Below are 24642 nucleotides of genomic sequence, written 5' to 3'. Positions count from 1 at the left end.
GATGGGGTCGCACTCCCCTTGAAGGCGCAGGTTCGCAGCTTGGGTATGATCCTGGATTCATCGTTGAGCCTGGATCCCCAGGTTTCAGCGGTGACCAGGGGAGCATTTGCACAGCTCAGGCTCGTGCGCCAGCTGCGCCCGTACCTCGGGAAGTCTGATTTGGCCACGGTAGTACATGCTCTGGTCACATCCCGCCTTGACTACTGCAACGCTCTCTACGTGGGGCTGCCCTTGAAGACGGCCCGGAAGCTCCAGCTAGTCCAGCGCGCGGCAGCCATGTTACTAACAGGAGCGGGACGCAGGGAGCACACAACGCCCTTGTTGTTCCAGCTCCACTGGCTACCGATCTGCTACCGGGCCCAATTCAAGGTGCTGGTGCTGGCCTACAAAGCCCTAAACGGTTCCGGCCCAAAATACCTGTCTGACCGCATCTCGGCCTACGAGCCCACGAGGACTTTGAGATCGTCTGGGGAGGCCCTTCTCGCGATCCCACCTGCCTCACAGGCACGCCTGGCGGGGACGAGGGATAGGGCCTTCTCGGTGGTGGCCCCCCGGCTGTGGAACACCCTCCCTGTAGACATCAGACAGGCGCCCTCCCTTATGACATTCCACAAGAGACTAAAGACGTGGTTGTTTGAGAAGGCGTTTGACTAAGTGCTACAACAATTGGCAATGATGATTGGAATGGAATATGGAAAACGAGATTGGATTGTGATTCTATGATGAGACGTCGCGAATGATTTAGTGTAATTGTATTATTGATAGTGATGTTGTTATTGTTATTTGTGATATTGCCTTTATTATAAATTGTTTTTATATGTTGTACACCGCCGTGAGTCGCCCTAGGGCTGAGAACGGCGGTCTACAAGTGCAGTAAATAAATAAATAAATAAATAAATAAATCTAGAAGGAGCGGGTGGGTAAACATGATCCTTTCAGTTTTGAAAGGCCTAACATGATGATGATGATGATAAATATATTTATTTGTACCCTGCTTTTTCTCTCTACTACAGATTCAAACCAGCTTACAATAAAACCAATGCAATACAATTGAAAACCTGAAAAATGAAAACATTAAAATTATTGATATTAGAAACAAACAGTTAAAATCCTGAAAATTGATTAAAATGTATTCATCCCCTGACTTGATCTTCAAAACCTTCTCCTTTAAAAGCCTGCCCAAATACAAAGGTTTTAGTCTGCTGCCAGAAGAACATCAGGGAGGAGATCATTCTGGCTACTCTGGTTAGAGAGCTCCAGAGTTGAGGGTCAGCCATTAAGGAGGCCCGCTCTCTCATTCCCACAAACCGAGCTTGCGTTGGAGGTAGGACCAAGAAAAGAGCCTCTCCTGAAGATCTCAGGGCCTGGGCAGGTTCATGCAAGGAGATGCCATCAGCCAAATAATCTGGGCCTGAACAGTATAGGGCAGGGGTCCTCAAACTAAGGCCCGGGGGCCAGATGCAGCCCTCCAAGGTCATTTACCCGGCCCTCGCTCAGGGTCAACCTAAGTCTGAAACAACTTGAAAGCACACAACAACAACAACAACAACAATCCTATCTCATCAGCCAAAAGCAGGCCCACACTTCCCATTGAAATACTAATAAGTTTATATTTAGTAAAATTGTTCTTCATTTTAATTATTGTATTGTTTTTAAGTGATTTTTGCAGTACAAATAAAATATGTGTTGTGTGCATAGGAATTCATTCATTTTTTTTTCAAATTATAATCTGGCCATCCAACAGTTTGAGGGACTGTGACCTGGCCCTCTGTTTAAAAAGTTTGTGGACCCCCGGTATAGGGCTTTACAGGTCATAACTAGCACTTTGAATTGAGCCTGGAAAAAAAAACTGGCAGCCAGTGGAGCTGTTTCAACAGTGGGATGCAACAGGGGGGTTGACCACTTCCTGTACTCAGTTAGCCACCTGTTTGCCTCTCTTTGGACCAGCTGAAGTTTCTGAACACCATGCAGAACATGTTTCAGTAATCCAAATGGGATGTAACTAAGGCATGTACCACCATGGCAAGGTCTGGCATCTCAGGAAATGGGAACAGCTCTAAATGTGCAAAGGCACTCCTAGCCACCAAAGAATCCTGGGACTCCAGGTTCAGTGCTGACTCAGGAGGACCCCCAAACCGTTGATCTGTGTCTTCAGGAGTTTCATGAATTTATCTATCTATTTATTTATTTATTTACTTCATTTCTCACTCGAAGGGACTCAAGATAACTTAAAATTCCAGCAAAAATTCAATGCCAGTAAAAACCAGTATTAACAATAAAAATTTAAACAATAAAAATGATTAACATTAATCAATAAAACATACATCAATATATAAAATTTTAAAAGCATATAAAGTACATAGTTCCATTCATCCATAACCCTACTCATAATCCTTAATCCAGACTGTGTCGAAACCTTAGAAACTTATTCTTTGAATGCTTGTGCGCAGAGCCAAATCTTTAGCTTTTTCCTAAAACCCAAAAGGGATGGGGCCTGCCTGATGTAGCTGGAAAGGGAGTTCCACAACCAAGGGGCCACCACAGAGAAGGCCCTGTTTCTCGTCCTCACCAGTCGCACTTGCGAAGAAGGTGAGACCAAGAGGAAGGCTTCCCCAGAAGATCTTAAAGTTCTAATAGGCTCATAAGAGGAGATGCGTTCATACAAATAAGTTGGGCCATGAATGCCTTTTCAACTTTAAAAATGTTCTTTAAACTAATTTCAGTGGGCGAGAGTACATGAGGCATTTTCAGAGAAAGAAGCAGAAACACAGACCCAGTTTTATAATAGCTATACTGGTTACACAGACAAAGGAGAAACATCATATATACTCAACATTCACTCACATACATTCAACATTCATGCTCACTCTTATGGAGCAGAGCTGGTTTGACTCTGCTCCATAAGAGGGAGTGCTCAGGAGCAATTGTGTCTATCAACTTGGTCTTTTTCCCATTCCAGAAGACAGCCAGAGCTTCAGCAGAATTGCCTGACAAGGTAACAGGAAAATCCCTAAACCTCTTTATTGACCCCACTCCCCCACCCACTCCCACCCCACAGAGGTTTGAAGTACCAGGATGCTTCCAGACAAAATCTGTGTTTTCAATCAGGGCAAAAAAAATCCCCGGACCTGACAGCAGGTCTACGCACAGACCTGTCAGTCCTGAGATATGGTCCACCACCATCCTCACAGTCTTCTTTTGAAGCAGATCACAATGGAGGGTGGACAGAGAACATCCAGTGGAAGTTTTTTTAATATAAAAAATGCACTCCATTATGTACTAAATCGTATATGCACCCATGCTCATACCTGAATATAAACACAAGCAGATTTGCATGTGTGCATATAAGGTCCAGCACATAACAGTGTGATCTTTTTAAAGTTTTTTTTAAAAAAAACTACAGTCAGACCTTTCTCTTCCCCCAATTCTTAATTTAATCTCTGTTTAAGATTATAAAGTGTAAAAGAAAGAATTTCAGAGAGTTCCAATTGCTTTCCACTTGTGCTTCCCTTGTGTGTCCGTTTGACAGCCCAATCAGCTGATCAACTGTTTCAGGCTTTTTCAAAGTGCACATGCACTGGAGCACAGGTGGAAGGGAAGGGAAGGAAAGCACATGACCGCAGAGATATACAATCATGCAAAGATGCACATTTTTAGGCATTTAACCCCCCTCCCCCAAATTAATCCAATACAGCAGGCATAGAACGACCCCATTTAGTGAGTCTAAATCTGGCCAGACAATGATTGGTCCATGACATCTGTAAGGGCCATAGACGATTGAGGTACAAAGAAACAAATAATTTCTCATTTCAGTCCAAACTACAGGTCATCTTTCCTCCACTCTTGATTTTCTTCTTTATACTTCTACACTGCTGATGAAATCATCTCCTCTCCTGTAGCTCTGATTTTTATTTTGAAATTATGAGTTATAAAATTAGAAAATTCTTGGTTTGATTCATATGTAGATTCTTTCAGTCATGTTACATGGACATTTGGGGGGACCTGCTTAAATGCTAGACTAGGCACAGGGCAGAAAAAAATAAGACACCTCAAGTTAAGGGGATATTACTTGTCTTTAGTGTTATTAATATATCAATTATTTGTTCTTATTATGCCAATAACTGTCACATCATTTTTTTTCCTGGTTCTTCTGAATTAGTGTTTCTCAAACTCTGCTGCTCCAGATGTTTTGGACTTCAGCTCACACAATCCATAACAGCTGGTAAGTTGGCTAGGATTTCTGGGAGCTGAAGTCCAAAACACCTGTAGGAGCAGAGTTTGAGAAACACTGTTCTGAACTGATAACTAAATGAAAGGAGATTTCCTTTTCATACAGGCCCCATCTACAGTACATTGACCATTTAACACAGTTTCAAACCAGGATTGAAGAAAATTGAAGAAACTGGCTCTGCTGTACAGAGAATTACACAGGAAATTCTGGAACCAATGTGAGGTCTGAATGATGATTACACAGACCACAGAACACTGATGCACATTAAGGGCTATCTTTCATGCACTTTTGTGAGAGTTCATTCTCTAGTCACTGCAGTTTGAAGCTAGCTTGGAACTGCATTAAATGGTCAATGTAGATGAGGCCTCCACAGCTCCTAGACCTTGCAACTTCTTCCTAGATTGGCTTGGATGGTTCTCTCCTTAGCTGTTCTTTCTCCAACAAGGGCAATTTTTACTGTTTCAACAGGCTTCTATGAACTGACTGCAATAATGTTTTAATGATGTATTGTACTGCTTTTATATTCTGTCTTTTAATAAATTTTGAAACTGTTTTAACTATATGGTTTACTTCACTGCTTTTTAAAATAACTTGCATACATTTTTACTGATGTCTGTGTAAGTTTTGTTTAGCTATTCAGGTTTTAAGAAGCTAACCAAGGTCATCATTGGTTAGTTCTTGAATTAGAATCTGCCAGGGAACAATGGGTGCTGTAGGCTATCTTTCAGAGGAAGACAATGGAAAACCCCTCTGAATATTCTTCACCCTGTGAAATTCTGTGGTTAGTATAAGTTGACCAGAAGTACATAGCAGCTGCCTTGAGTTGCATTATTGGGGAAAATGTTGATATGTAAATGGGTGATGATAATGATGATGATGATGATGATGATGATGATGATGATGATGATGAAGACCATTGAAGTTTTCTTGCAACCTTTATTTGAAATGCATGACAGTTACCTATATGGAAAATTAAGATTGTTTTCATGGTTTTTCCCCCAGAGGCTGACCATAAAAGGTGTCTTTGTTTCTCTTATTTTTCCCCCCAGCCTTCGGCAAAAGAAAGCCAATCTTCCACAGAGACATTGGACTGGACCAGCAAATCTAATAAAATGCAAGCCATGTCCATTGATGCATGCCAATTCTGTCTGTGGCTCTGATGGACATACTTACACAACCAAGGTAATTATTTTAAACCTTTGTTTTTACTAATTTAAGTTGAAATGAATTATCACAATCAAGTCATTTGATGGAGCATTGTCGGTAACAGGTCCTGTTCTTCTAGTGGGGTAAAGCGTTTATACTTTCAAGAGATATGTCACTTGTGCAATTTTCATCAGGGCATCCTCAAAGTGGGAAAATGGAAGCAGGCTACATTTTGAAGCCTATTTGGTGATAAAGTAAAATAGTCAGACTGAGTGCACATGGAAACAATATGGAGACAATATGGAGCTTATATTTGAACTGTGCAGAGAAAGCAGTATGCATTGATTGGAGACACCTGTTATGCATATCTGTGACTTTATGCTACTCCATATTTCCTTTTATTTATGATGTAGCATGGCACATTAAAATGAACAGTGCTGCACTGCATTTATATCACTCATTGCATGGTTGTTAGAGAGCAAAATAGGCTGTGTGGGAAGTGTAACATTTGACTTTGTGATAGAAATAAAATCTAGATATATTTATTTATTTATTGAAAGATTTATATTTCAACCTATATCAAAAGAGAAGCCGTGTAGCTTGGTGTTGCATGTTCTTACACACTCCCATGATTAAAGCAGTAAAGAAATTTAACATTTAAGAGCAAATAATCCAGTGGATATTTTTAAAACAGGCAGCTTAATGCCTTAGGCATTGGCTCAGTAGAAGGAAATTGCTACTTTAGTCATGTTTAATTCAGGCATTGACATCTCACTTTGTAAGTAGAGCTAAAAATTTCTGTGCTTTGTTCTTTACCATGTCCTGTGTTGAATTACTCATTTATTTATGCATTCAGTTATTTAAATGTATAACTTTCCCTATTCACAAGGGCCGTGCTTGGCCACAATGCCTTATTACAAGAAACCTATGTACATAAAATGCAGAAGAAAAGGAATATAGAAACCTTAAAAATAATTTTGACATTACATCTGGAGGATATTAACATTCACAGTATGACAAATTTGGGAAGGGGGACAGCATTCCACATGGAGGAAAGTTATTCTCAGCAGAGCACCTAAGTGTCCTTCTTTGCATGTAGAGCAGTGGTTCTTAACCTGTGAGTCCCCAGATGTTCTGGCCTTCAATTCCCAGAAAGCTGGTAAACTGGCAAGGATTTATGGGAGTTGTAGGCCAAAACACCTGGGGACTCACAGATTGAGACTACTGATGTAGAGGATCCCAGGTTTACTCTCTGGAACGTTCACAAATACGCTCACAGAGTGGAAGTCTGGGAAAGAACAGAGAGAAATCCATAAGCTAACATGGGCTAGATTAACCAGTAGTCAAATCCAATATAATGCAGCATCCTTATGAGTGGAGCTACCTAAAATGTTCAGGATGTTCAAGAATATACATGCATTAGTCCAGGAGTGGGATCTCCATAACTTTCCAAATGTTTGGACAATGAGCAATTGTTAGAGTAGACTTGAATGCCAGAAACGTATCCTGAAATATGTCAGACTCAAAATATTTGCTTTGTAAAATGAACTGTGTTTCTGTTGGACATCAAAACCAATGTCTTAGGAGAGCTTTAAAGCCTTCCAAGTGTAATGCAGGATAATTCACACACACACACATAGAGTGAAAGCATGTTACTCATGTGGTTTGAGCACTGTCAACATTTATGGGCTTGGCATTTATTACAGGTGCTTGACTTCACACAAGGTTTCATCCACCATGCAATCTAAATGGTTTAAACAACTGATGTGAAACTAAAGGTCAAGATGTAATGCACTAGCAAATAAAATGTTGATGATTGTAAGTAATTATTGGGTAATTCTAGTGCCTGTTCAAAATTTAAAAGAATGTTTTAGGCTTCAGTGAACAAAGACCTTAATGAGCATGACAAAAGTCAGTACAGCAGAAGTGGCATTTATGGATTATTGCTGTTTTGAATTTTAACACACAAGATGAGATACATCTGACAGAATGGAGCTAATTCTATAGTACCATAAACACAGCTTCCCCCTGAATCAGGAATATCAAAATTTATTTTCCTCTGATATTAAATTTAGCAGAATATCTTTCTTGATATATGAACTTTTGTGGTAACTCCTTCATTGAACTGTGGGAAGGATTTTTTTTCAAAAAATTTGAAATGTAATGAGATTTGCTTTTATTTGACTTTTTTTTTAAAAAAGTCTAGTGCCTAAAGTTTTAAGCCTTTATCTTAAAAAAGAAATGTTTGATTCATATTTGAGAGCAAATATTATACTATTTGCTCTCAACATAATTTTGTGTCCCTCTCAGGCCTGAGACATAATCCTGTATGTGTAGTTATACAGGATTATGTACTACCCTATATACTTCTATATTAGTCTAGAAATTTTTGTCAAATAAATTGGGTCTATTTGTCCACAGGTCAATAGGGCATGGTCTCCAGATCTTTGATCATTAAAGAAGCACATTTTCCTTCCACTCTTTCTGCCCTGGTCCCACTTCGGGCCTTTCTGAACGCATGAGTGGGAAATGACAGTGGCAGCCAGCACGGTGGCCCCCCGAGATAGTGTTGTTGGTGCTTCTCACCCTGCGAAATTATCCTTGACATATCCAAGGGTCATACCAAAATCGTGACCCCAAAACCTGTCGGTGTGCTCAGTCTTTGTGCTGGCTAAGTACAATGGTGTTCCCATTTTCTCACTGGCTCTCATCTCCCCCACAGCAAGCAATGCACCTGGGAAATGGTGAGGAGCTGAAGACCATCCACAGACCAAGCAAGGTGGCAGTGGCCAGAGCAGATTTGCCAAGCAAATCTTAATATTTCAACCCTAGCTGTTACAAAGAATTAAAAAAGAGGAGGGGGCACAAAAGAGGGTGAGATGCAAGTATAAAAGGAGAGACTGGGACAAGTATGGAGGGAGCAACTGAAAGGAAACAATGAGGGAGGGGTAATATTGCTAAAGAAACAAGGGAAAATGGAGGAGTAGAGGCAAAAGTGGGAGCAGGGAGGCAAAAGGAGGACGATAGCTGGAAATGTAGGTATGCAACAGAGATACTGGGCAGAGGTAAGGATGAATAAGTCAGAAGTTGGGACTAACCTGACTACCAAGGAGCCAAAGAAACCAGGGTGCTGCCCAGAGCCAACTCTCCCCTTCAGACTAGTGAATCCATTGCCAGATTCCCAATGCTATGGAATCATAGAAGTTGTAGTTTTGCGAGGCCTTTCACCTTTTCTGCCAAGAAGGCTCATGCCTGACCAAGCCACCCCACTAGGATCTGCATGCATTACATCACACAATCCTAGACACTTGGGAAGTGTCCGACATGTGATCCAATACAAAAGCCAGCATAGTGATCATTCTTGCTGTGTAATAATCTTGTTGTGTATTATTATTATTATTATTATTATTATTATTATTATTATTATTTTATTTCTTACCCGCCTCTCCCTGCAGCTCAAGGCAAGTTGCAACACAATTAAAAAACAGGAACATTGCAAAAATTCAACAACTATACATATTTCTATAGAAGATGCAACCAATGAGATGACATCTTATGCACCATGTATGAGTTCATAATTTAAAGGAGCTATTCAAGGTTCTGAATCCTGTCCATGTATTGCTTCCGCCCCCCGATCACTGCTTTAAAGTTTAAACTATAATCTATAGCAGATTTACTGGCCAAGAAGTGGAACCATGAGCTGACATTGTCCATTGACATGGTTTCAATAGTGGCCCTTGGCATATATAACTCTCTTTTTCTTTTTCAACTTTCATTTCCCAATATCTGAGTGACATGATTATAAAACAAGGTCATCCAGAAAAAAGATAACTGATAAATCTGGCACAGAAATGTATGAAATAATCCAAAAGGTGCTAGAAGAAAGAGTTGTTTTGTTTTGTTTTTGAAAAAATTGGCTAGTGTCATTTAAGTTTTGTAATCTTTTTTTCTAGGGCATTTTCCATTTGCAGTAGTCCACTTCAATGCTTGTATTATTAAGGGGGCAGTACTAAGTGCAAAGCTTACTATGCTCTTCAGTTTGTTCTGTTACTCTCTATCCTTCTTATTCTTGAAAGGAGAATGATCCTTCTTTTAAATTGTAATGCTGCTGCATTAAATGATAGAGTACGTTTATGATAACCAAAACTACTGTCAGATGAGTATCAGATTTCCTGTTATTTTAGCTGCACAGAGCAGGACAGCCTTTTGTAATAAATGGCCACTATGGACAAGGATCTTTATGGTTCCCACTGGCTGCCTGAATGATTGCTTTGAACAAGATCACAACAGCCACTCCAATGACTCTTTCCAATTTCCACAAAGCTTGAATCTCACCAGCTTCAGTCCTGAAAGATGTAGGACAAGTGAGACAACCATATTTCCAAGTGACTTTATTCTTTCATGCTTTATACTTACAATACCTGGATGACTGTAAGCAACCCAAATGTTAACAGTGATGTCTGAATTTCCACATATGTTTCTTGGTTCTTCTCAGTCCATGATAGATGACTGTACCATTTTTGTTGCTGGTGGTGTTGTTTCTGCAGATTAACACCAACGATAACATTCTGACTTGTGCATTCACTGGCATTTGATTATTATATTGCAAATGCTTTCGCCATAAAGACATAGAGCCCTGTGGTTCAATATTTGCATAATCTATAGTAACCAAAACACGATTCTAGTTTCAAGAGTTAGCTTTGTTTGACAATAATTTTATATCAGAATATTTATAATAATTTTATAGAATGTTCCATTCAGGCAGTCTGGCATAAATGTTAATTGTAGAATTTGATTATTAATATGTTATTCATAACTACAGTAGTAAAACAAAGGCTATATGAGTGGGGGAGCAAATGTTCACTTTTTCTTGCCAGACTTTTATGTTTTCTTGATGGCACCCAAGGTAACTTTCCCAATTATCAAAGGTTACTAGAAAGAAAGGCACTTCTCATAATTATAAACTCTGTATTAACAGAAAGCCATTATTTTAAGGTTCCTGAGTCTACTAAAGTCAGTAGGGCTTACCAGAAAATTATATATCAATGGTCCAAGTATGCCAAAGCAACAGATTTAAACCCGCTTCAGAAAACTAGAATGTGGGACAAATTGGCTTGTTCCAAAAATGGATTGTGCCCCTTCTGTGATGCTCAATTTTTTATTCCCGGTACACATTCACTAGGATATTAAGATATTGAGGTTCCGTGGGAAAGGAAAATATCATCTGTTAATTATCATAGCAGTGAAAGGGAGTTCAAGATACTATTTGTCTGGAACAGCAAGATGTCCTTAGCCTGTCTTCATGCTGCATAGGCTTCCAACAATGCATGGGATAAGTTAGTAACATTACTGATCAGAATGTACTAAAATGTGCCAAATTTAAATTTAGACAGAAGCAGAACTGAAAGTTGCAAATCACTTTTGGATCATTAAAGTTCTCTGGGAGTTTTGTTTATGACACATTTGGGTATATACCAGACAGTCTGAGTATCTGTTTTTGTTGTTGCTTTTAATTAAACATTGAGGCCATACTTGGAGAAAATCTTAATCCTGGTGCCTTCAGTAAAAGCTGACATTGAGTAACCATGTATGAGATCACATCCAAAGACGGTATCATTATAATTCGGGGTTGAGAAGGGCAGTATATAAATACCGCAAATAAATAAATATTTCTAAACAGTCAGCTATTAACTATCAAGGTGGAAAAACTTTCTGCTTATCCTTAAATTGTCATGTTCTTTGTAGATCAAAATTAAAATTACAAGAATTATATATTATAACAATGGTGGCCAGCTTACAATTTTTCAGCTTAATGGTGAATGCATTTCTATAAAAGAGAAGACATTTCATGTGCAAATTACATGGACCCCAGTGGTAACTGATAACATGTATTTGGCCATGGGGCTGTATCCAATGGCTCTGCTCCAAAGGTCATTTAGATGATCAAGTGTTCTTTTTGAAGCCGTGTGGAACCATTTGTACCCTGTTACTTCTTCTGAACAGCTTTTGTCATGAAAACCCTGTGATAGATTTGCCTTAGGTTTCCATGTCTTGAAGGCACAAAACAACAGAAACCTGCACGTAGTTAAATCTCACACACTTGAGAGTTTTAAAATTAGCTTATTTTCAAAGAACTACTTCCATAATTCATCCAAGGTTAGGATGAAGAGAAATTAACCTTGATATTTGATGTTGCTCCAAGTAACATATTCTTAACTGTGGATTTAGCCAGCAAGTATTCTAGAGCTCTTTTAAAAAATTCTGAGCAATTAGTTGGTACTTTTTTCCTCAGCGGCACATTAAGTAGAATAACTGCATAACTGCCACTTCTAAGGGAAGTGTAATTAAGCTTGTTAATAAAGCAATTACCTGAACATGACAATGACTGTTCTTCAGTAATCAGAAAATGAAAATAAAGGTAATCTTAAATTACCAAATACTTCCTCAGTGACTAACAGTCTTTTCCATGTGGAAGGTACACATAGGTATAATTATTGTGCCTACAAGTATGTACCTTGTTGCTTCAGAATTTTAATTAAACCATTGTAAACAAATTAATCCAATTATCAAGCCTCTTGTTTAAAAATGGGGACAAAAACCTGTCTATTGTTGTCAGAGCTGTCACTAATTCAACATAGAAAAACAAGGAACAAAACAGGGCTTCCAGAAACTAGGAGACAGGGAAAACGAGAGAAGTGAATCTTCGGTTAAACAGTAAGTTTGTAGTCTTTCTTCTTCTTCTTCTTCTTCTTCTTATTATTATTATTATTATTATTATTATTACTTTATTCACTAAAGTCTCTGTATGGCAAAAATAATGCAGTAAAACTGCTGAGTCTCTGCTTACAGTAATGAATAGAACGTCCAGATCCGAGGATTAGTCTCCTGAATATTTAAGGGTGCATAGATGTAGGATTTTCTGTAAATATAGCATTGCTAACTATTACAGACAGGGTGGTTAATCACAGAAACTTATTTTTCTCCCTCAGGGCATTTCCAGACAACAATTTATTGTGGGCAAAAACAAGTTAAAGTAACCTGTTGTCACCCGTGTTGCTGTCCCCACGGGTGCCCAAAAGAAGCGGGCTTCCTGGGGGTTACCCCCATGCCACCCCAAAAAATGCCCCAAAGCCCTTAAATTTAAATTAAAAACTTATTGGGCATAATGAGGCTTCTCCGACAGGCCTCCTGGTACATAGAAATCACATGCCAGGAGGCCAGGGTGGGGGGAACTATTTTCATTCTCACCTTCTGCCACCTGGCATGTAATTTGAATGTGTCAGAAGGCCTGCAGGAGAGGCCTCATGGCGTCCAGTAATTTTTTGTTTTTATTTTAAGGGCTTGGGGGAGTTGGAAGAGGGTGGGCTTTTGGAAGCCCAAAGAAGTGAGATGTGTGTGGGAACTGGCCCCCAGGAAAACCTGGGAGGCAGTCCACACAGAGCCTATGCCCCATTAGTCCTTGGCCTTTCAGAAAAGCTCAGGTTTAATGGAAAATTAATTAATTTGAGACAAAATAGGGTTGGACCCTGTCTGGAATTTCGGACTTTGTCTGAAAAGGCCCTCTGTCTCCTCTTCCTCCCTCTAAACCTCTTCCTCCTTTCCTTCTCCCTTTCCTCTCCTTCCAAGGCCACTTCTACACTGCCAGATAATCCAGGTTAACAAAGCAGAACATCCACATTATCTGATTCGAACTAGATTATCTTAGTTACACTGCCATATAATGCAGTTAAAAGCAGATATTGTTGATTTTATACAGCTGTGTCGAAGGGACTCAAGTCACAGATTTTTATTTTAGACAACACTGTTCCTCCATAAACACATTATATTATGCTTATGATATAGAATGAATATATAGATCAGAGGTGGTAATTATGTGGCTGTTTCTGAATTGAAACTCCCAACATTCCTCAGCCATTATCTGTGCTTCACTTTTTATCAATCTGCAAATACACAAATCCAAATGTACAAACTATCAATAGAAGTTGCATCCTGATGTTTAGTATGTATGAAGACCAGCTTTAATTTTTCAGAATCTAAGAATACATGTATTTATTTATTTACTGCATTTATATGCTGCCCTTTTCACCTCGAAGGGGACTCAAATATCATACATATATCAGAATGCTCTTCTTTGATTAAAAAAAACCCAGGCAGTTCCCTACAGACTTCACATTCTAAAGATTACAGGGTACTGTGTGCCATCCAGGCTACATGTGGTGCTTGAAACTGGAAGAAAGTGTCTAAATAAAATTGCTGTTACCAGCTGGAATAGACACATGGATGAATCAATAGAAACTTGTTAAATCAACCCTTATGTAAGTTGCCTTGATTTAATGGCTTTATTATCATTGGGATTAGCACTGGATTTGAATCTATTATCTTGTGTACAAACTGCACACTGGGTTGCCATTTTACAATGTTTATTACTTATAGAATGGCTTGTGTGTCTGCTTTATGTTCGCCTTTCTTGTTTGTCATTTGTTTGCTTTCCTGTGAGATGGTTTAAATTACACTTTGTTGGGATCCCAGATGTCTTTCAACACAGGGTGCTTTTCCTTTCCTTAAGATTGCCGCTCATGTTGAAATTGCCTACTGTTTAAGATCAGGCTTGATCAAGGCAGTTGAAATGAAAGAAAATGCTTACCAGGGAAATTAAGTCATGCTCAATGTCCTTCTGTCTCCTGCATAAACAAAATCAAATTAGTAACAACAAAAAGTTAATTTGACATGTTTTGTTAAGGAATTTCCATGTTCACTCAGAGTCCAGAATACTAGAAATTGCAGCAATTAAGGGTCAAATCTTAACAGAAACATTACATCAGCCATAAAGATATGTATCATGTTCTATGTTGTATCTTGAAGCTGAATAGCTATCAATGGAGAACTATGAGTCCCATCATCTCATCACATTTGGGGATTTTGGCCCCCTTTTCGCCCCCTTTTCCTCTTCTGGACGGGGCCCGCCAAGCGCCATCATATGACACTGGCTTGGCTCCATCCCCATTCCTCCCAAAGTGAAGGGGAACCAAGAGATAAGTGTGTTTTGGGTAGTTCTGACGAAGCTACCTGCATTTTTTGCCCTTTCCTCCATCTGATGGAGGAAATAGCAACACAGCAACATGTGTTGCCACCTTTTCACCCATCTGATAGGGACAGGGTGCTTTGTTCTGCACTCACCATGTAATGAGGCATCCGCACAAGCAGTAGTAACCTATCTGCTGTAACATTTTGCACCATAAACAAATTTTACCATGAATATTGCTTCCAAGTAAAGCTTTCAGGTTTTTTCATGTGTCTCCGCCACCTCCCCCCCCCCCCACACACACACCAATTATCTGGGTTAGGTATCTTATGAAGTGTGGCAGATATAATGATGTTTACTGACTCATGTCTTCATCTGAAACAGGCTGAACACATATGTTGTCATTGTTATTGTTAATAATATGTAATACAGTAATATGTATTAACAATAATAATTAAAAAAATAAATAATCATTGACATCAATATGTAGCTTCTGCCTGGGGAAGAAACTAGATATAAACTGATTCCTTAGCTACAACGGGCTTCCCTAATACCGGTTAAGCATTCTTTATCCAACAACAGGCTAAGATAGTGACATCTTTGCTTCTCTGATAGTACACAAAATTTGTTTCATGCACAAACTTATTAAACATATTTGATAAAATTACTTTCCAGCTATTTGTGTACAGTATATATTAAATATAAATTAATTTTGTGTGTAGGTGTGTATCACATCTCCAAAATATTGTAATATGTATGTATGTGCAAATGTAGACATTCCAAAATCTTGCCGGGGGGGGGGGGGGATCCAAAATACTTATAATCCCAAGCATTTTGGTTAACAAATAATATATATGTATCTGATGGAATGAGAAAATTGTTATTTGTTTTCTGAATATTGAAAAGAAGCCTCATTGTGGCAGGAAAAAATAAATATTTCTGCAAATCAATACTTGATTGTTATTCATGATGTTCTGGGACTGTACAAAAAGTTTTTTGTACAAAAATGTTATTTACGAAAATGTTATTTTGATGCAAAAATTCTTCTGCATCAAAACCTACATGGTTTTCTGTAAAATTATTATTTCCATGGAAAATAAGTTATTTGTACTTGCATAATTTTAATAGAATGTTTTTATATTTGATCTATTAAATATTTGTTTAAATGTAAACTGTTATTATAATTGTCTTTGTTTGGGCATCTAATGGTTGCCAGTTGTGAAGCCACCCTGAGTCCCCCTTCCGGAGGTGAGAAGGATGGAATATAAATTAGGCCTGGGCGGTTTCGTTAGTTAATTTTAGCAATTACAAAACGATTACAAAACTTATTTTTAAACCCGGAAGTGTTTTTAAATATCGAAACGGCATGCGCCAAAAAATTTTGTATTTCCGTCCATTTCGGAAATACGTAAGATGGCTTGGCTAGATGCTTGCTGTGAGCTCTCCTGTCTCTCCTCTCCTTAGCCAGTCAGAGGCAGAGCCTGAAAGAGGAGGAGGAGGAGGAGGAGGAGGAGGAGGAGGAGAGGGCGGGGAAGGCGCCGGCTGAGCGAGCGAGCGAGCGAGAGGGCGAGCAACCCTCAGCGGGAAGGCGGCCCGTCCCTCCTTCCTCACCTTTGCGGTGGGTGTGCTTCGTTCTCCCAATTCCTTAGCGGAGGGCTGTGCTTCGTTCTCCCAATTCCTTAGCGGAGGGCTGGGCTAGATGGCCTTTGGGGAGCCCTTCTCCCAATTTCGCATTGCTTCGGAGGAGCCGGGCCCGACTCGGCGGCAGCGCTTGAGGGCCCGCCAGAGTGCCTGCCTTCCCTCCTTAATAATAATTTCTCCTCCCTATTCTACTAAATTAATAATTAAATTAAAAAAATATTGAAAAAATATTGAAAAAAAGGGCGCCATCTTTACAAAATGTTTTGTAAATATTAACGAAATTTCGTAAATACCGAACTTTTTTAAGGGAAAATTTTGTAATTATTTTAAATATCGAAACAAAAAAAAAACCCAAATACAAATCGATTTTAGAAACAAATTTTTGCGTTGTTACCCAGGCCTAATATAAATGTATGAAATAATAATAAATAATAAAATAAATGTATGTTATTTTTTTCATGCAAACTCCCCTCAAATTTTCCACAGAAAATATGGGTTTCTACAAAGAGTTGTGTGTCTCTCTCTCTGTGTGTACACAGAAATTGTGTTTTCCACAAAAAAAAATACTGTTTCTAAACACCAATGTGACTTTTTTCACCTGAAAAATTTGTGCTTTTACACATAATTGTTTCTGGAAACAATAGTCTTTTGCATTAATTTCACACACAAAACCAATACATAAAATTAATTTCCCTAAACACTTGGTTTGTGCAAATACTAGGCAAATTTGTCTTATCTCCTGACATCTGTATCATTTTTACTGACCAACTTTTCCATTTTGGAGTGGGAAATGAATATAGACATAGATATATGTGCCCACACATACACATCCAAATATGTATGATGTATTTATTTATTTATTTGAAAGTGTTGTATACCGGTTTTCTCACCTCTCTTGAGGGACTCAGACCGGTTTCCAACCATAATATCACATACAATCAATAAAACATCATAATACATATTACAGTAAAACATTAAAACAGCAATTACAATCAATAACTATAATGGTCAGTCGTCACACTAAAATTGTAGCTCATCATCCTCCATCCATATCTCAGGATGTTGGCTCACTTGTCGAATGCCTGTCTCCATAACCAAGTCTTCACCTGTTTCCTAAATGTCAGGATAGGCGGTTCTGATCTCCAGTGGGAGAGAGTTCCAGAGTCGAGGGGCCACCACGGAGAAGGCCCTGTCCCTCATCCCCACCAGACTTGCTTGCGAGGCCAGTGGGACCGAGAGCAGGGCCTCTCCAGACAATCTTAATAATCTTGATGGTTCATAGGGGAGAATACGTTCAGAGAAGTAAACAGGGCCTTCTCAACCTCTGAGGATGCTTGGCATAGATGCAGGCGAAACGTCAGGAGAAATGCCTCTAGAACATGGCTCTATAGCCCGAAAAAACCCACAAGAACCTAGTGATTCCAACCATGAAAGCCTTCGAAATACAAAGCATTTACAAAATGTGTTTAAAAATTCATTTTTTAAAAAAATTGATCCAGAATGGTTCGTTATCGTTTTGTAATTGAAAAAAATAACGAATTATTAACGAATTACGAATTAACGAAAAGAAACCGCCCAGCCCTACTTTATAGGTGTAGATGTAGAATGGTCCAGGTTTATATTCTGTAAAGATAAGCTGTATGTGAGGGGACAAGCCATGCATGAAAAGAGAATGAATCCTGGAAATAAAAACTGGCTACCTATGCAGGAAATTTTCTTATGTTAATCGATAGCAGAAAGAAACTGAACAGCACAGAAACAAGTAGAGAACAATGCTTTTAAAAGGTTGAATTCCATATATTTTTAGCACCACGACAGAGGAATTTTTTTCCATACGGTGTCTTTTAATGTCTAGTTTTTTCCTGACATCTCTGTGTCTTTATAAGAAAGCTAAAACAATGGAGCAATTTATTTATGAAACAACTATGTTTTTAGAGGCTTAACATTGGTACCATCTAGAAGAGAGTGTTGGCCAATCCATCATGAAGGAAGAAAGCTATGGTGCTTCCTTCCCTTTGCCCAGTTTTTCTTGTGTCATCTCAAAGAAATTGCCAATGCCATTAATACATTTCCTATAATAAGGTTCTGCTGGGTCAAAGATATATTTCTTGGGGTAGTTTTCCCTTCAGGGGAAAAAGGCCCATTCAATAGTACTCAGAGAAGGACATTTAGGTACCATATAGCTGTTTTATATGTGCATTAACTCATGCTAGATTCATTGTACCCTCATTTACTTTTTGATGATGTCTTGGTGCAGGTCAGAAAATTGTTTTTTCACTAAATAAATGCTTCCTTCCATTTAGTTCTCAGCATGCTCTGTACTCCAAACATTGTAGGGAGAGTTAAGCAACTGTCTCAGGTGGAAGATTTGAGGTGCATTTCAGGGACAATGGATTTTCCATTATTTAATTTATTTCAATTATCGTTCTACTACAAGGAAAATAGAGAAGTGTTTGTTTCCTGTCTCAAGTACCACAATAACTTGACTGTTCGGTGTACCTTGATTTGTGGGTGGATTTACCAGTTGCTACTATAGGAACCCAACTATTTTGTAGTGATCATTCTCCTCATTCCATACAAAATCTCAGAGAGCTTTATAAACATCTCTCCTCCTTCCAACTTTATGTATTTTCTTCTTTCTAGCCTTCATGTTTGTGTAAAACTGCTTATATATGAAGGTAGAAAATCTAGGGGAGAGTTTCTGGAATCTAGCAGATGCCAGATTTCAGTTCTCTGCACAATTCTCAACTATTATTCTGTAGCTACTATAGTCTGTTTCATTATTTCTTTCCAGCCTAAACCTTGCCAAAATATTTTCAACACGTTTTACTATTGAATCTCTGGAGATTTCATAAATACATGAATTAAATATATAGGAGAGTTCTGCACTGTTCTGTAATTCCCTAAAAGAACACTTAATATATTCATTACACATAAACAAACATTATTTCTCAAATGGATTAGAATTTGATGTTTGTGGGACAGGAATAAATAATGCTTTATGAAGCAAAGCACACATATTTCAGGGCAGTGTCTCAATGTCTCCTATTCTATTTAACTGATAAAGCCAAATCATCCAGCTTTCTCTGTGCAATTGCATATGAAAATAGAACTCCCTTGCATGGATAAGAAACTGTTACTATTGCCTATAGCTATTGACAATGTTATGTTCCTGATAAAGACAAAGCATGATTTTGTGGTAAACTTGCAGTGGGTGGACTGAAGACCGACAGGTCGCAGGTTCGAATCCGGGAAGAGGCAGATGAGCTCTCTCTATCAACTCCAGTTCCTCATGTGGGGACATGAGAGAAGCCTCCCACAAGGATGATAAAAACATCAAATCATCCGGGCATCCCCTAGGCAACGTCCTTGCAGATGGCCTATTCTCTCACAACGGAAGCAACTTGAGCTCCTGATACGACAAAAGAAAATCTGAAAGTGAATAATAAGCCAGGGTCTCTTCCTGTCATCTTCTTAGATTTAAGTGGGGGGGGGGGGTCATGAAGCTGACTGATTCATAGTCTTCAGCATGCATCTCATTCCTTCTAAGGAGAAGATCTTCAGAATGACTTCACATGAGATTCTCATGATGTTTGGTGGTCATATTTGGCCTACAATCCCGAGGTTCTCTATCCCCAACGTAAAAAAAATGTAATGACCAGCTCTAACAAGGAGTTGTTGAAGGAGCCAGTGGAGAAGAGCTTCCAGGAGTCTCTCAGCCTCAGTACATGAGCCTTCAGCAGTAGCATTCACTCCCCAGGAATTTGATCAAACTGAGTCAAATACATCGGAACAGGCTAACAAGGGGTTAAACATACCTCCCCTTTTGGAGTACAGGAGAGAGTGTGCAGAGTTTCAGAGGCCTACAAGATAAGCAAGGAAATGAGCATTAAGCAAGCAACTGCTGAGATCTTTGTTACAAAGAGATCCTCAGCATGAAATCTTGTTATGGCAGTTGACATAATTGTTTCTTGGCTAAATCCTGACTTTGCTATTGTTCAGACACTTGGCATTTTGGGTCTTAGACTGTGACCTTGGCTATCATTTGTTTCTGACTTTACTCTGTATTCCTCTGGCCTGATTTTGCTATTTAGACTTTGGTTCCTGCTTATCAGTTGGTTAGACTTCATGCTTCTGATTTTGGACTGTTGACTTACTCCTTTCTGCTGTTTGTTTTGGACAGTGCTTCTGATAAAGCTGTGTGTTTGCAACAATAGATAAAAACACAGTTTCCATCAGACTCAAGAACTGGCAGAGAGAAAGCCTCAGCTGAAGGTAAAGGAAAATAAGTGCCATCTCAAAATTTTGGCTAGAATATGGGAATCTGGTACTAAGTTTTACCACTGTTGGACTCAACCAATGATCCATTTGAATATATTTGTAAATATTGTACAAATGTTACTGACGTCACGTGTCCACGAAAAAGGCAGCACTTCGGTTCCCCTGAACTTGCAGTCACAGGCAGACATCTGTAACATGCATGTTTCCACTGTGTCCCCTGCTCTTCCCCCTATCTCTGTGATTCCTGAATTTAGCACACTGGATCACTGTCTTTTAGCCAAGAGAATGCTTAGCAGCGTTCCAAACTTATTTACAGCTACTTAAAATCAGACAGTCCCCGCAGAAGAGTGACACAAAAAGAGAGATAAACCACATGGTTGCAGCTTTATATATCACTCCTTATATCTGTTACTACCCATTGGACATGACATCTGTCTCCCTTGACTGGAGGTGTCCAAGTGTTGGAGGTGTGTTCTGGTCCAGCCTCTCTAGACACTGAGTGACCTTAACTCTTTAGTTACCAGTGCCACCAGCCACCTGTCTTGAGAATGATTTTTTTTCCTGGCATGTAGTTCAACCAATCAATTTATAACTGACAGAGTACCTCCCATGACCCTTCCTTCCAAACAGGTTTGGGCCCCGCCTATCTCCACAATCACATCTCCTTCTATGAACCGACACAAACTCTAATATCTTCCGGGGTGGCCCTCCTTTCACTCCCACCACTGTCACAAGTACGGTTGGTGGGGACAAGAGAGAGGGTGTTCTTGGTGGTGGCCCCCCACCTCTGGAATGCCCTTTCAAGGGAAATAAGACAGGCCCCATCACTCCCCTCCTTTTGTAAGAGCTTAAAGACCTGGTGGTGGTTTCAACAAGCCTTTGAGAATGACCAGTTCTAGTCCAGCCCAAACATTGAAATAACAAAGAAAACCTATGTTCCAAAGAGACTTTCTAATTTGGGGGTGGGAAAACTCCATATTTCATGGCTAATACTTGTTCTTGTTATGTGCTTTCAAATCCTTTCCAACTTATGACAACCTTAATACACATATATTGTGGGTTTTTATGATAAGATTTGTTCAGAATATATTTGCCATTGCTCTCCTCTGAGTGTGAGAGAATGACTTGCCAAAGGTGACCCAATGAGTTTCTTGGCTGATTGGGGATTCAAACTCTGAGTCCAGAAACATAGTTACACCACCATACTGGCTATTTAGTCTTGTTTACATGTGCGTACTATAAGCCCACATCCATCTTTTCTTCTATTTTTATTTTATTAATGTTGTATGTTATAAGCAATTTAAAGATGCCCTCCATTAGATTGTTAAGGAATAGATTTTTCAGTTATTTTTGTGTGTGATGAACACATCTTGTCAGTTTATTGATCCACACTTTTTATATTCATAAACCTTTTATTTGCAGAGACAAACGCTTTTTCACAGTTGCCTGGTTTTAATTGTAACTGTGAGGACACACTATTTTGAGCACAGTTTATGTAGCAAATGGTGCTTACAGTATTAAATTATTTTTCAAAAGATTGTAATGCAAAAAGAATACAAACAATATATTTTCTGTGCCAAGACTGTCTTTGTTGTGTATATCTCTGCACTTAAAAATAGAAACATAAATATATCCTTTAGCCAAGGAGGTCTAGGAGCAAGGAGTGCTTGAAAACACACCACAGGCACCCCAGGTTTCCTTGACTTATCAATTCCATGGACTCGCTGGATAAGGGCCTCTGACGAAGATCACCATATTTAGACACCTGCATAGTCCCAAGCATAGTCAGATCAATGTGTCCCTCTTGAATCATTGCAAAAGTTTCATCTCTTGAGAAGTAGGCAGCTCCTGGAAGCATGGTGACTGTTTCTTTGCCTGCATTGATGAGGTTGGGGTCAACATCTTTTTCAGTTGGGCAATGTCCCAGGCCAATGACTCCATTCTCACTCTGCAGGTAAACCGTTATGTCTGGACTAATGAAGTTACTGGCAAGCAGTGGAATACCAATGCCAAGGTTAGCATACATGCCATCCTCAAATTCAAGAGCTGCCCGTCTGATAATTCTCTCTCTGATGTTATCACCGCCTTTCTCCTGCTTGTTCTGTGCATCTTCAAGTTTCCTGAGAGATAATCACTCAATTATTTTCTCATACTTTTCTCCTTTGATGAGGTGATGGACATAGGGCCATGAATATCTTCTGTGGCAAATGACCCTCCCAACATCCCTTTGTATGATATTAAACCTAAATATTCCTATATGTGTTATTATATAAACATGTGAGTAAGTAACATCACTCTGTCAATGAGATACTAAACACTCTGAGACATAACCATCCGGCCATTAAATTCTACCAATAAAATTCAAACAGGATTTGACACCTTTATGTATGAAACACCAACTGGTTATGGTACTTTCTGCTATAAAATTCCATTTTCCAATCATGTACCAAAGTGATTTGGTACATTTTAGTCATTTTGATCTGTAAATAATATTCACATACAAGGATTTACAACTCCTAGAAAGAACTCAAATTTGTGAATAAGCAAATACTCAAAAGCCAACCTTGAAAATGGGGGGAGGGATAGACTGTACTAGCAGTTTAATATTTGCTTAGTATCCCCACCCACCCGCCACCCTCTTCACTTCATTCTTGTACTATACTGACTATTTTCCATAAATATCAACTATAATGGTCTCTTTGGGTTTGTTTGCCCAGTGGCAGTGAAGAGTATTATGCACACACACATATAGAGGGAGGAGAAATATAATTATAGGATCTGTTTTCAAATGCACAGAGGAGGTATCCTCTGAAGGACAACAGGCAGCATGCTTCATAATAACTCTCTGCATTAAAATTACCGCAGTTGAACAGGGAGAATAGGCAGTGAATTGGCTGTGCCACACTTGCTTTGAATTAGCATGTCAGTAATGATGGATGGAGCAAACAATAAAATTTGACCTGTCACGTTATGATTATGAGTAGGCAAGCCTAAAGGCATTTGTAATTGGCTCCAGCCAGCAATGTTAACAAAGAAGAATTGGAAAATTAGATTATTAGGGTGATACAGTGTTAATATTTTTAGTATGGAAAAAAAGGAAAGCTTGGGGAGTTTTCTTTTTATTTTTTGAGGTAAGCTATAAGGTTCACAACCACAAATTCTCTCTCATTCCCTTGAAATACTGGAAGTAAAGGAATAGCGATTTTTAAGTAGCTGGTTTGAACCATGAAAAATACATGAACTGTTTGAAACTATGATGTTGGGTCTCATTCTGAAACGGTATTGATAGGCATAAAGCTTCTCTGTACCCATAGTGGCATAGGTATGCGTTAAATTTTTATGCATTATGCATCTTCTTCCAAAGGGTCTCTCCATGGTATTCAGTGTAGACTGAAATGGCTGAGCAGAGTCTCACTATGCTGCAAAGAAACCAAATGGGAAACACATTTGCAAAAAATAGAAAACAGTAAAACAATTGATGCAATAAACATCCCAAATGTGGAATTAAATATATTCTAAAATTAATGTCTATAAACATTAAGATTTTATTAGTATAGGGAAATGAGAATTAAATACTGTAACACACAAGACAGGCAAAATGGCATTGCAGCTATAATACCATGCACATACTGCTGCCAGTCTGCCCCCGCCCAGCAATTTTCCCATCCGTAGCTATTGATGGGTAAAAACCACTAATAGCACTCAATTCCACACAACATTCCTATTACCTACCTTGGTGCAATGGGTCTCTTCCACTTCTCTGTTGGCAGTAACGTGACATCAGGGGTGGGTTCTCCTCCACTCCTCATCCCCCTCACCTATTCCAATGCTGTCCATTTTCTGTCTGTTTTATATTTCATCATTATATTTATCTCTCTTCTGTTTTTTAAAGTTGGAATTGCAAAATTGCTCTAATTTTTTTTAAAAAAATTGCTAACTGAAGGAAAGTGGAGTTATGAGGGTAAGCAGAAATATGATTGTGAGAGCATAAATTAATACATTAGTGCAATTATACAATTAAAGACAGGTACACTATCAAACCAGACATCCTGAGGAGTGAGGTTGAATGAGCCTTAAGAAGCATTGCTAATAACAAGGCAGCAGGAGACGACGGTATCCCAGCTGAACTGTTCAAAATCTTGAAAGATGATGCTGTCAAGGTGATGCATGCCATATGCCAGCAAATATGGAAAACACAAGAATGGCCATCAGACTGGAAAAAATCAACTTATATCCCCATACCAAAAAAGGGAAATGCTAAGGACTGCTCAAACTTCCGTACAGTGGCCCTTATTTCTCATGCCAGTAAGGTAATGCTCAA

General features: G+C 39.0%; 1 protein-coding gene across 2 annotated transcripts in view; it reads left to right on the top strand.

Annotated features, from left to right (window-relative positions):
* SPOCK1 (SPARC (osteonectin), cwcv and kazal like domains proteoglycan 1) overlaps positions 1-24642 on the top strand; it is a 618789-nt gene that overhangs the window by 412343 nt on the left and 181804 nt on the right. For both annotated transcript variants that reach the window (XM_060759863.2, XM_067463684.1), the window contains exon 5: positions 5281-5413. In XM_060759863.2, the coding sequence (XP_060615846.2) occupies positions 5281-5413 (133 nt within the window). The remainder of the gene's footprint in view (positions 1-5280; positions 5414-24642) is intronic.

Source organism: Anolis sagrei, chromosome 2 (genome assembly GCF_037176765.1).
Source record: "Anolis sagrei isolate rAnoSag1 chromosome 2, rAnoSag1.mat, whole genome shotgun sequence".
Taxonomy (NCBI): Eukaryota; Metazoa; Chordata; class Lepidosauria; order Squamata; family Dactyloidae; genus Anolis; species Anolis sagrei.
This window is presented reverse-complemented; position numbering and strand designations above follow the sequence as displayed.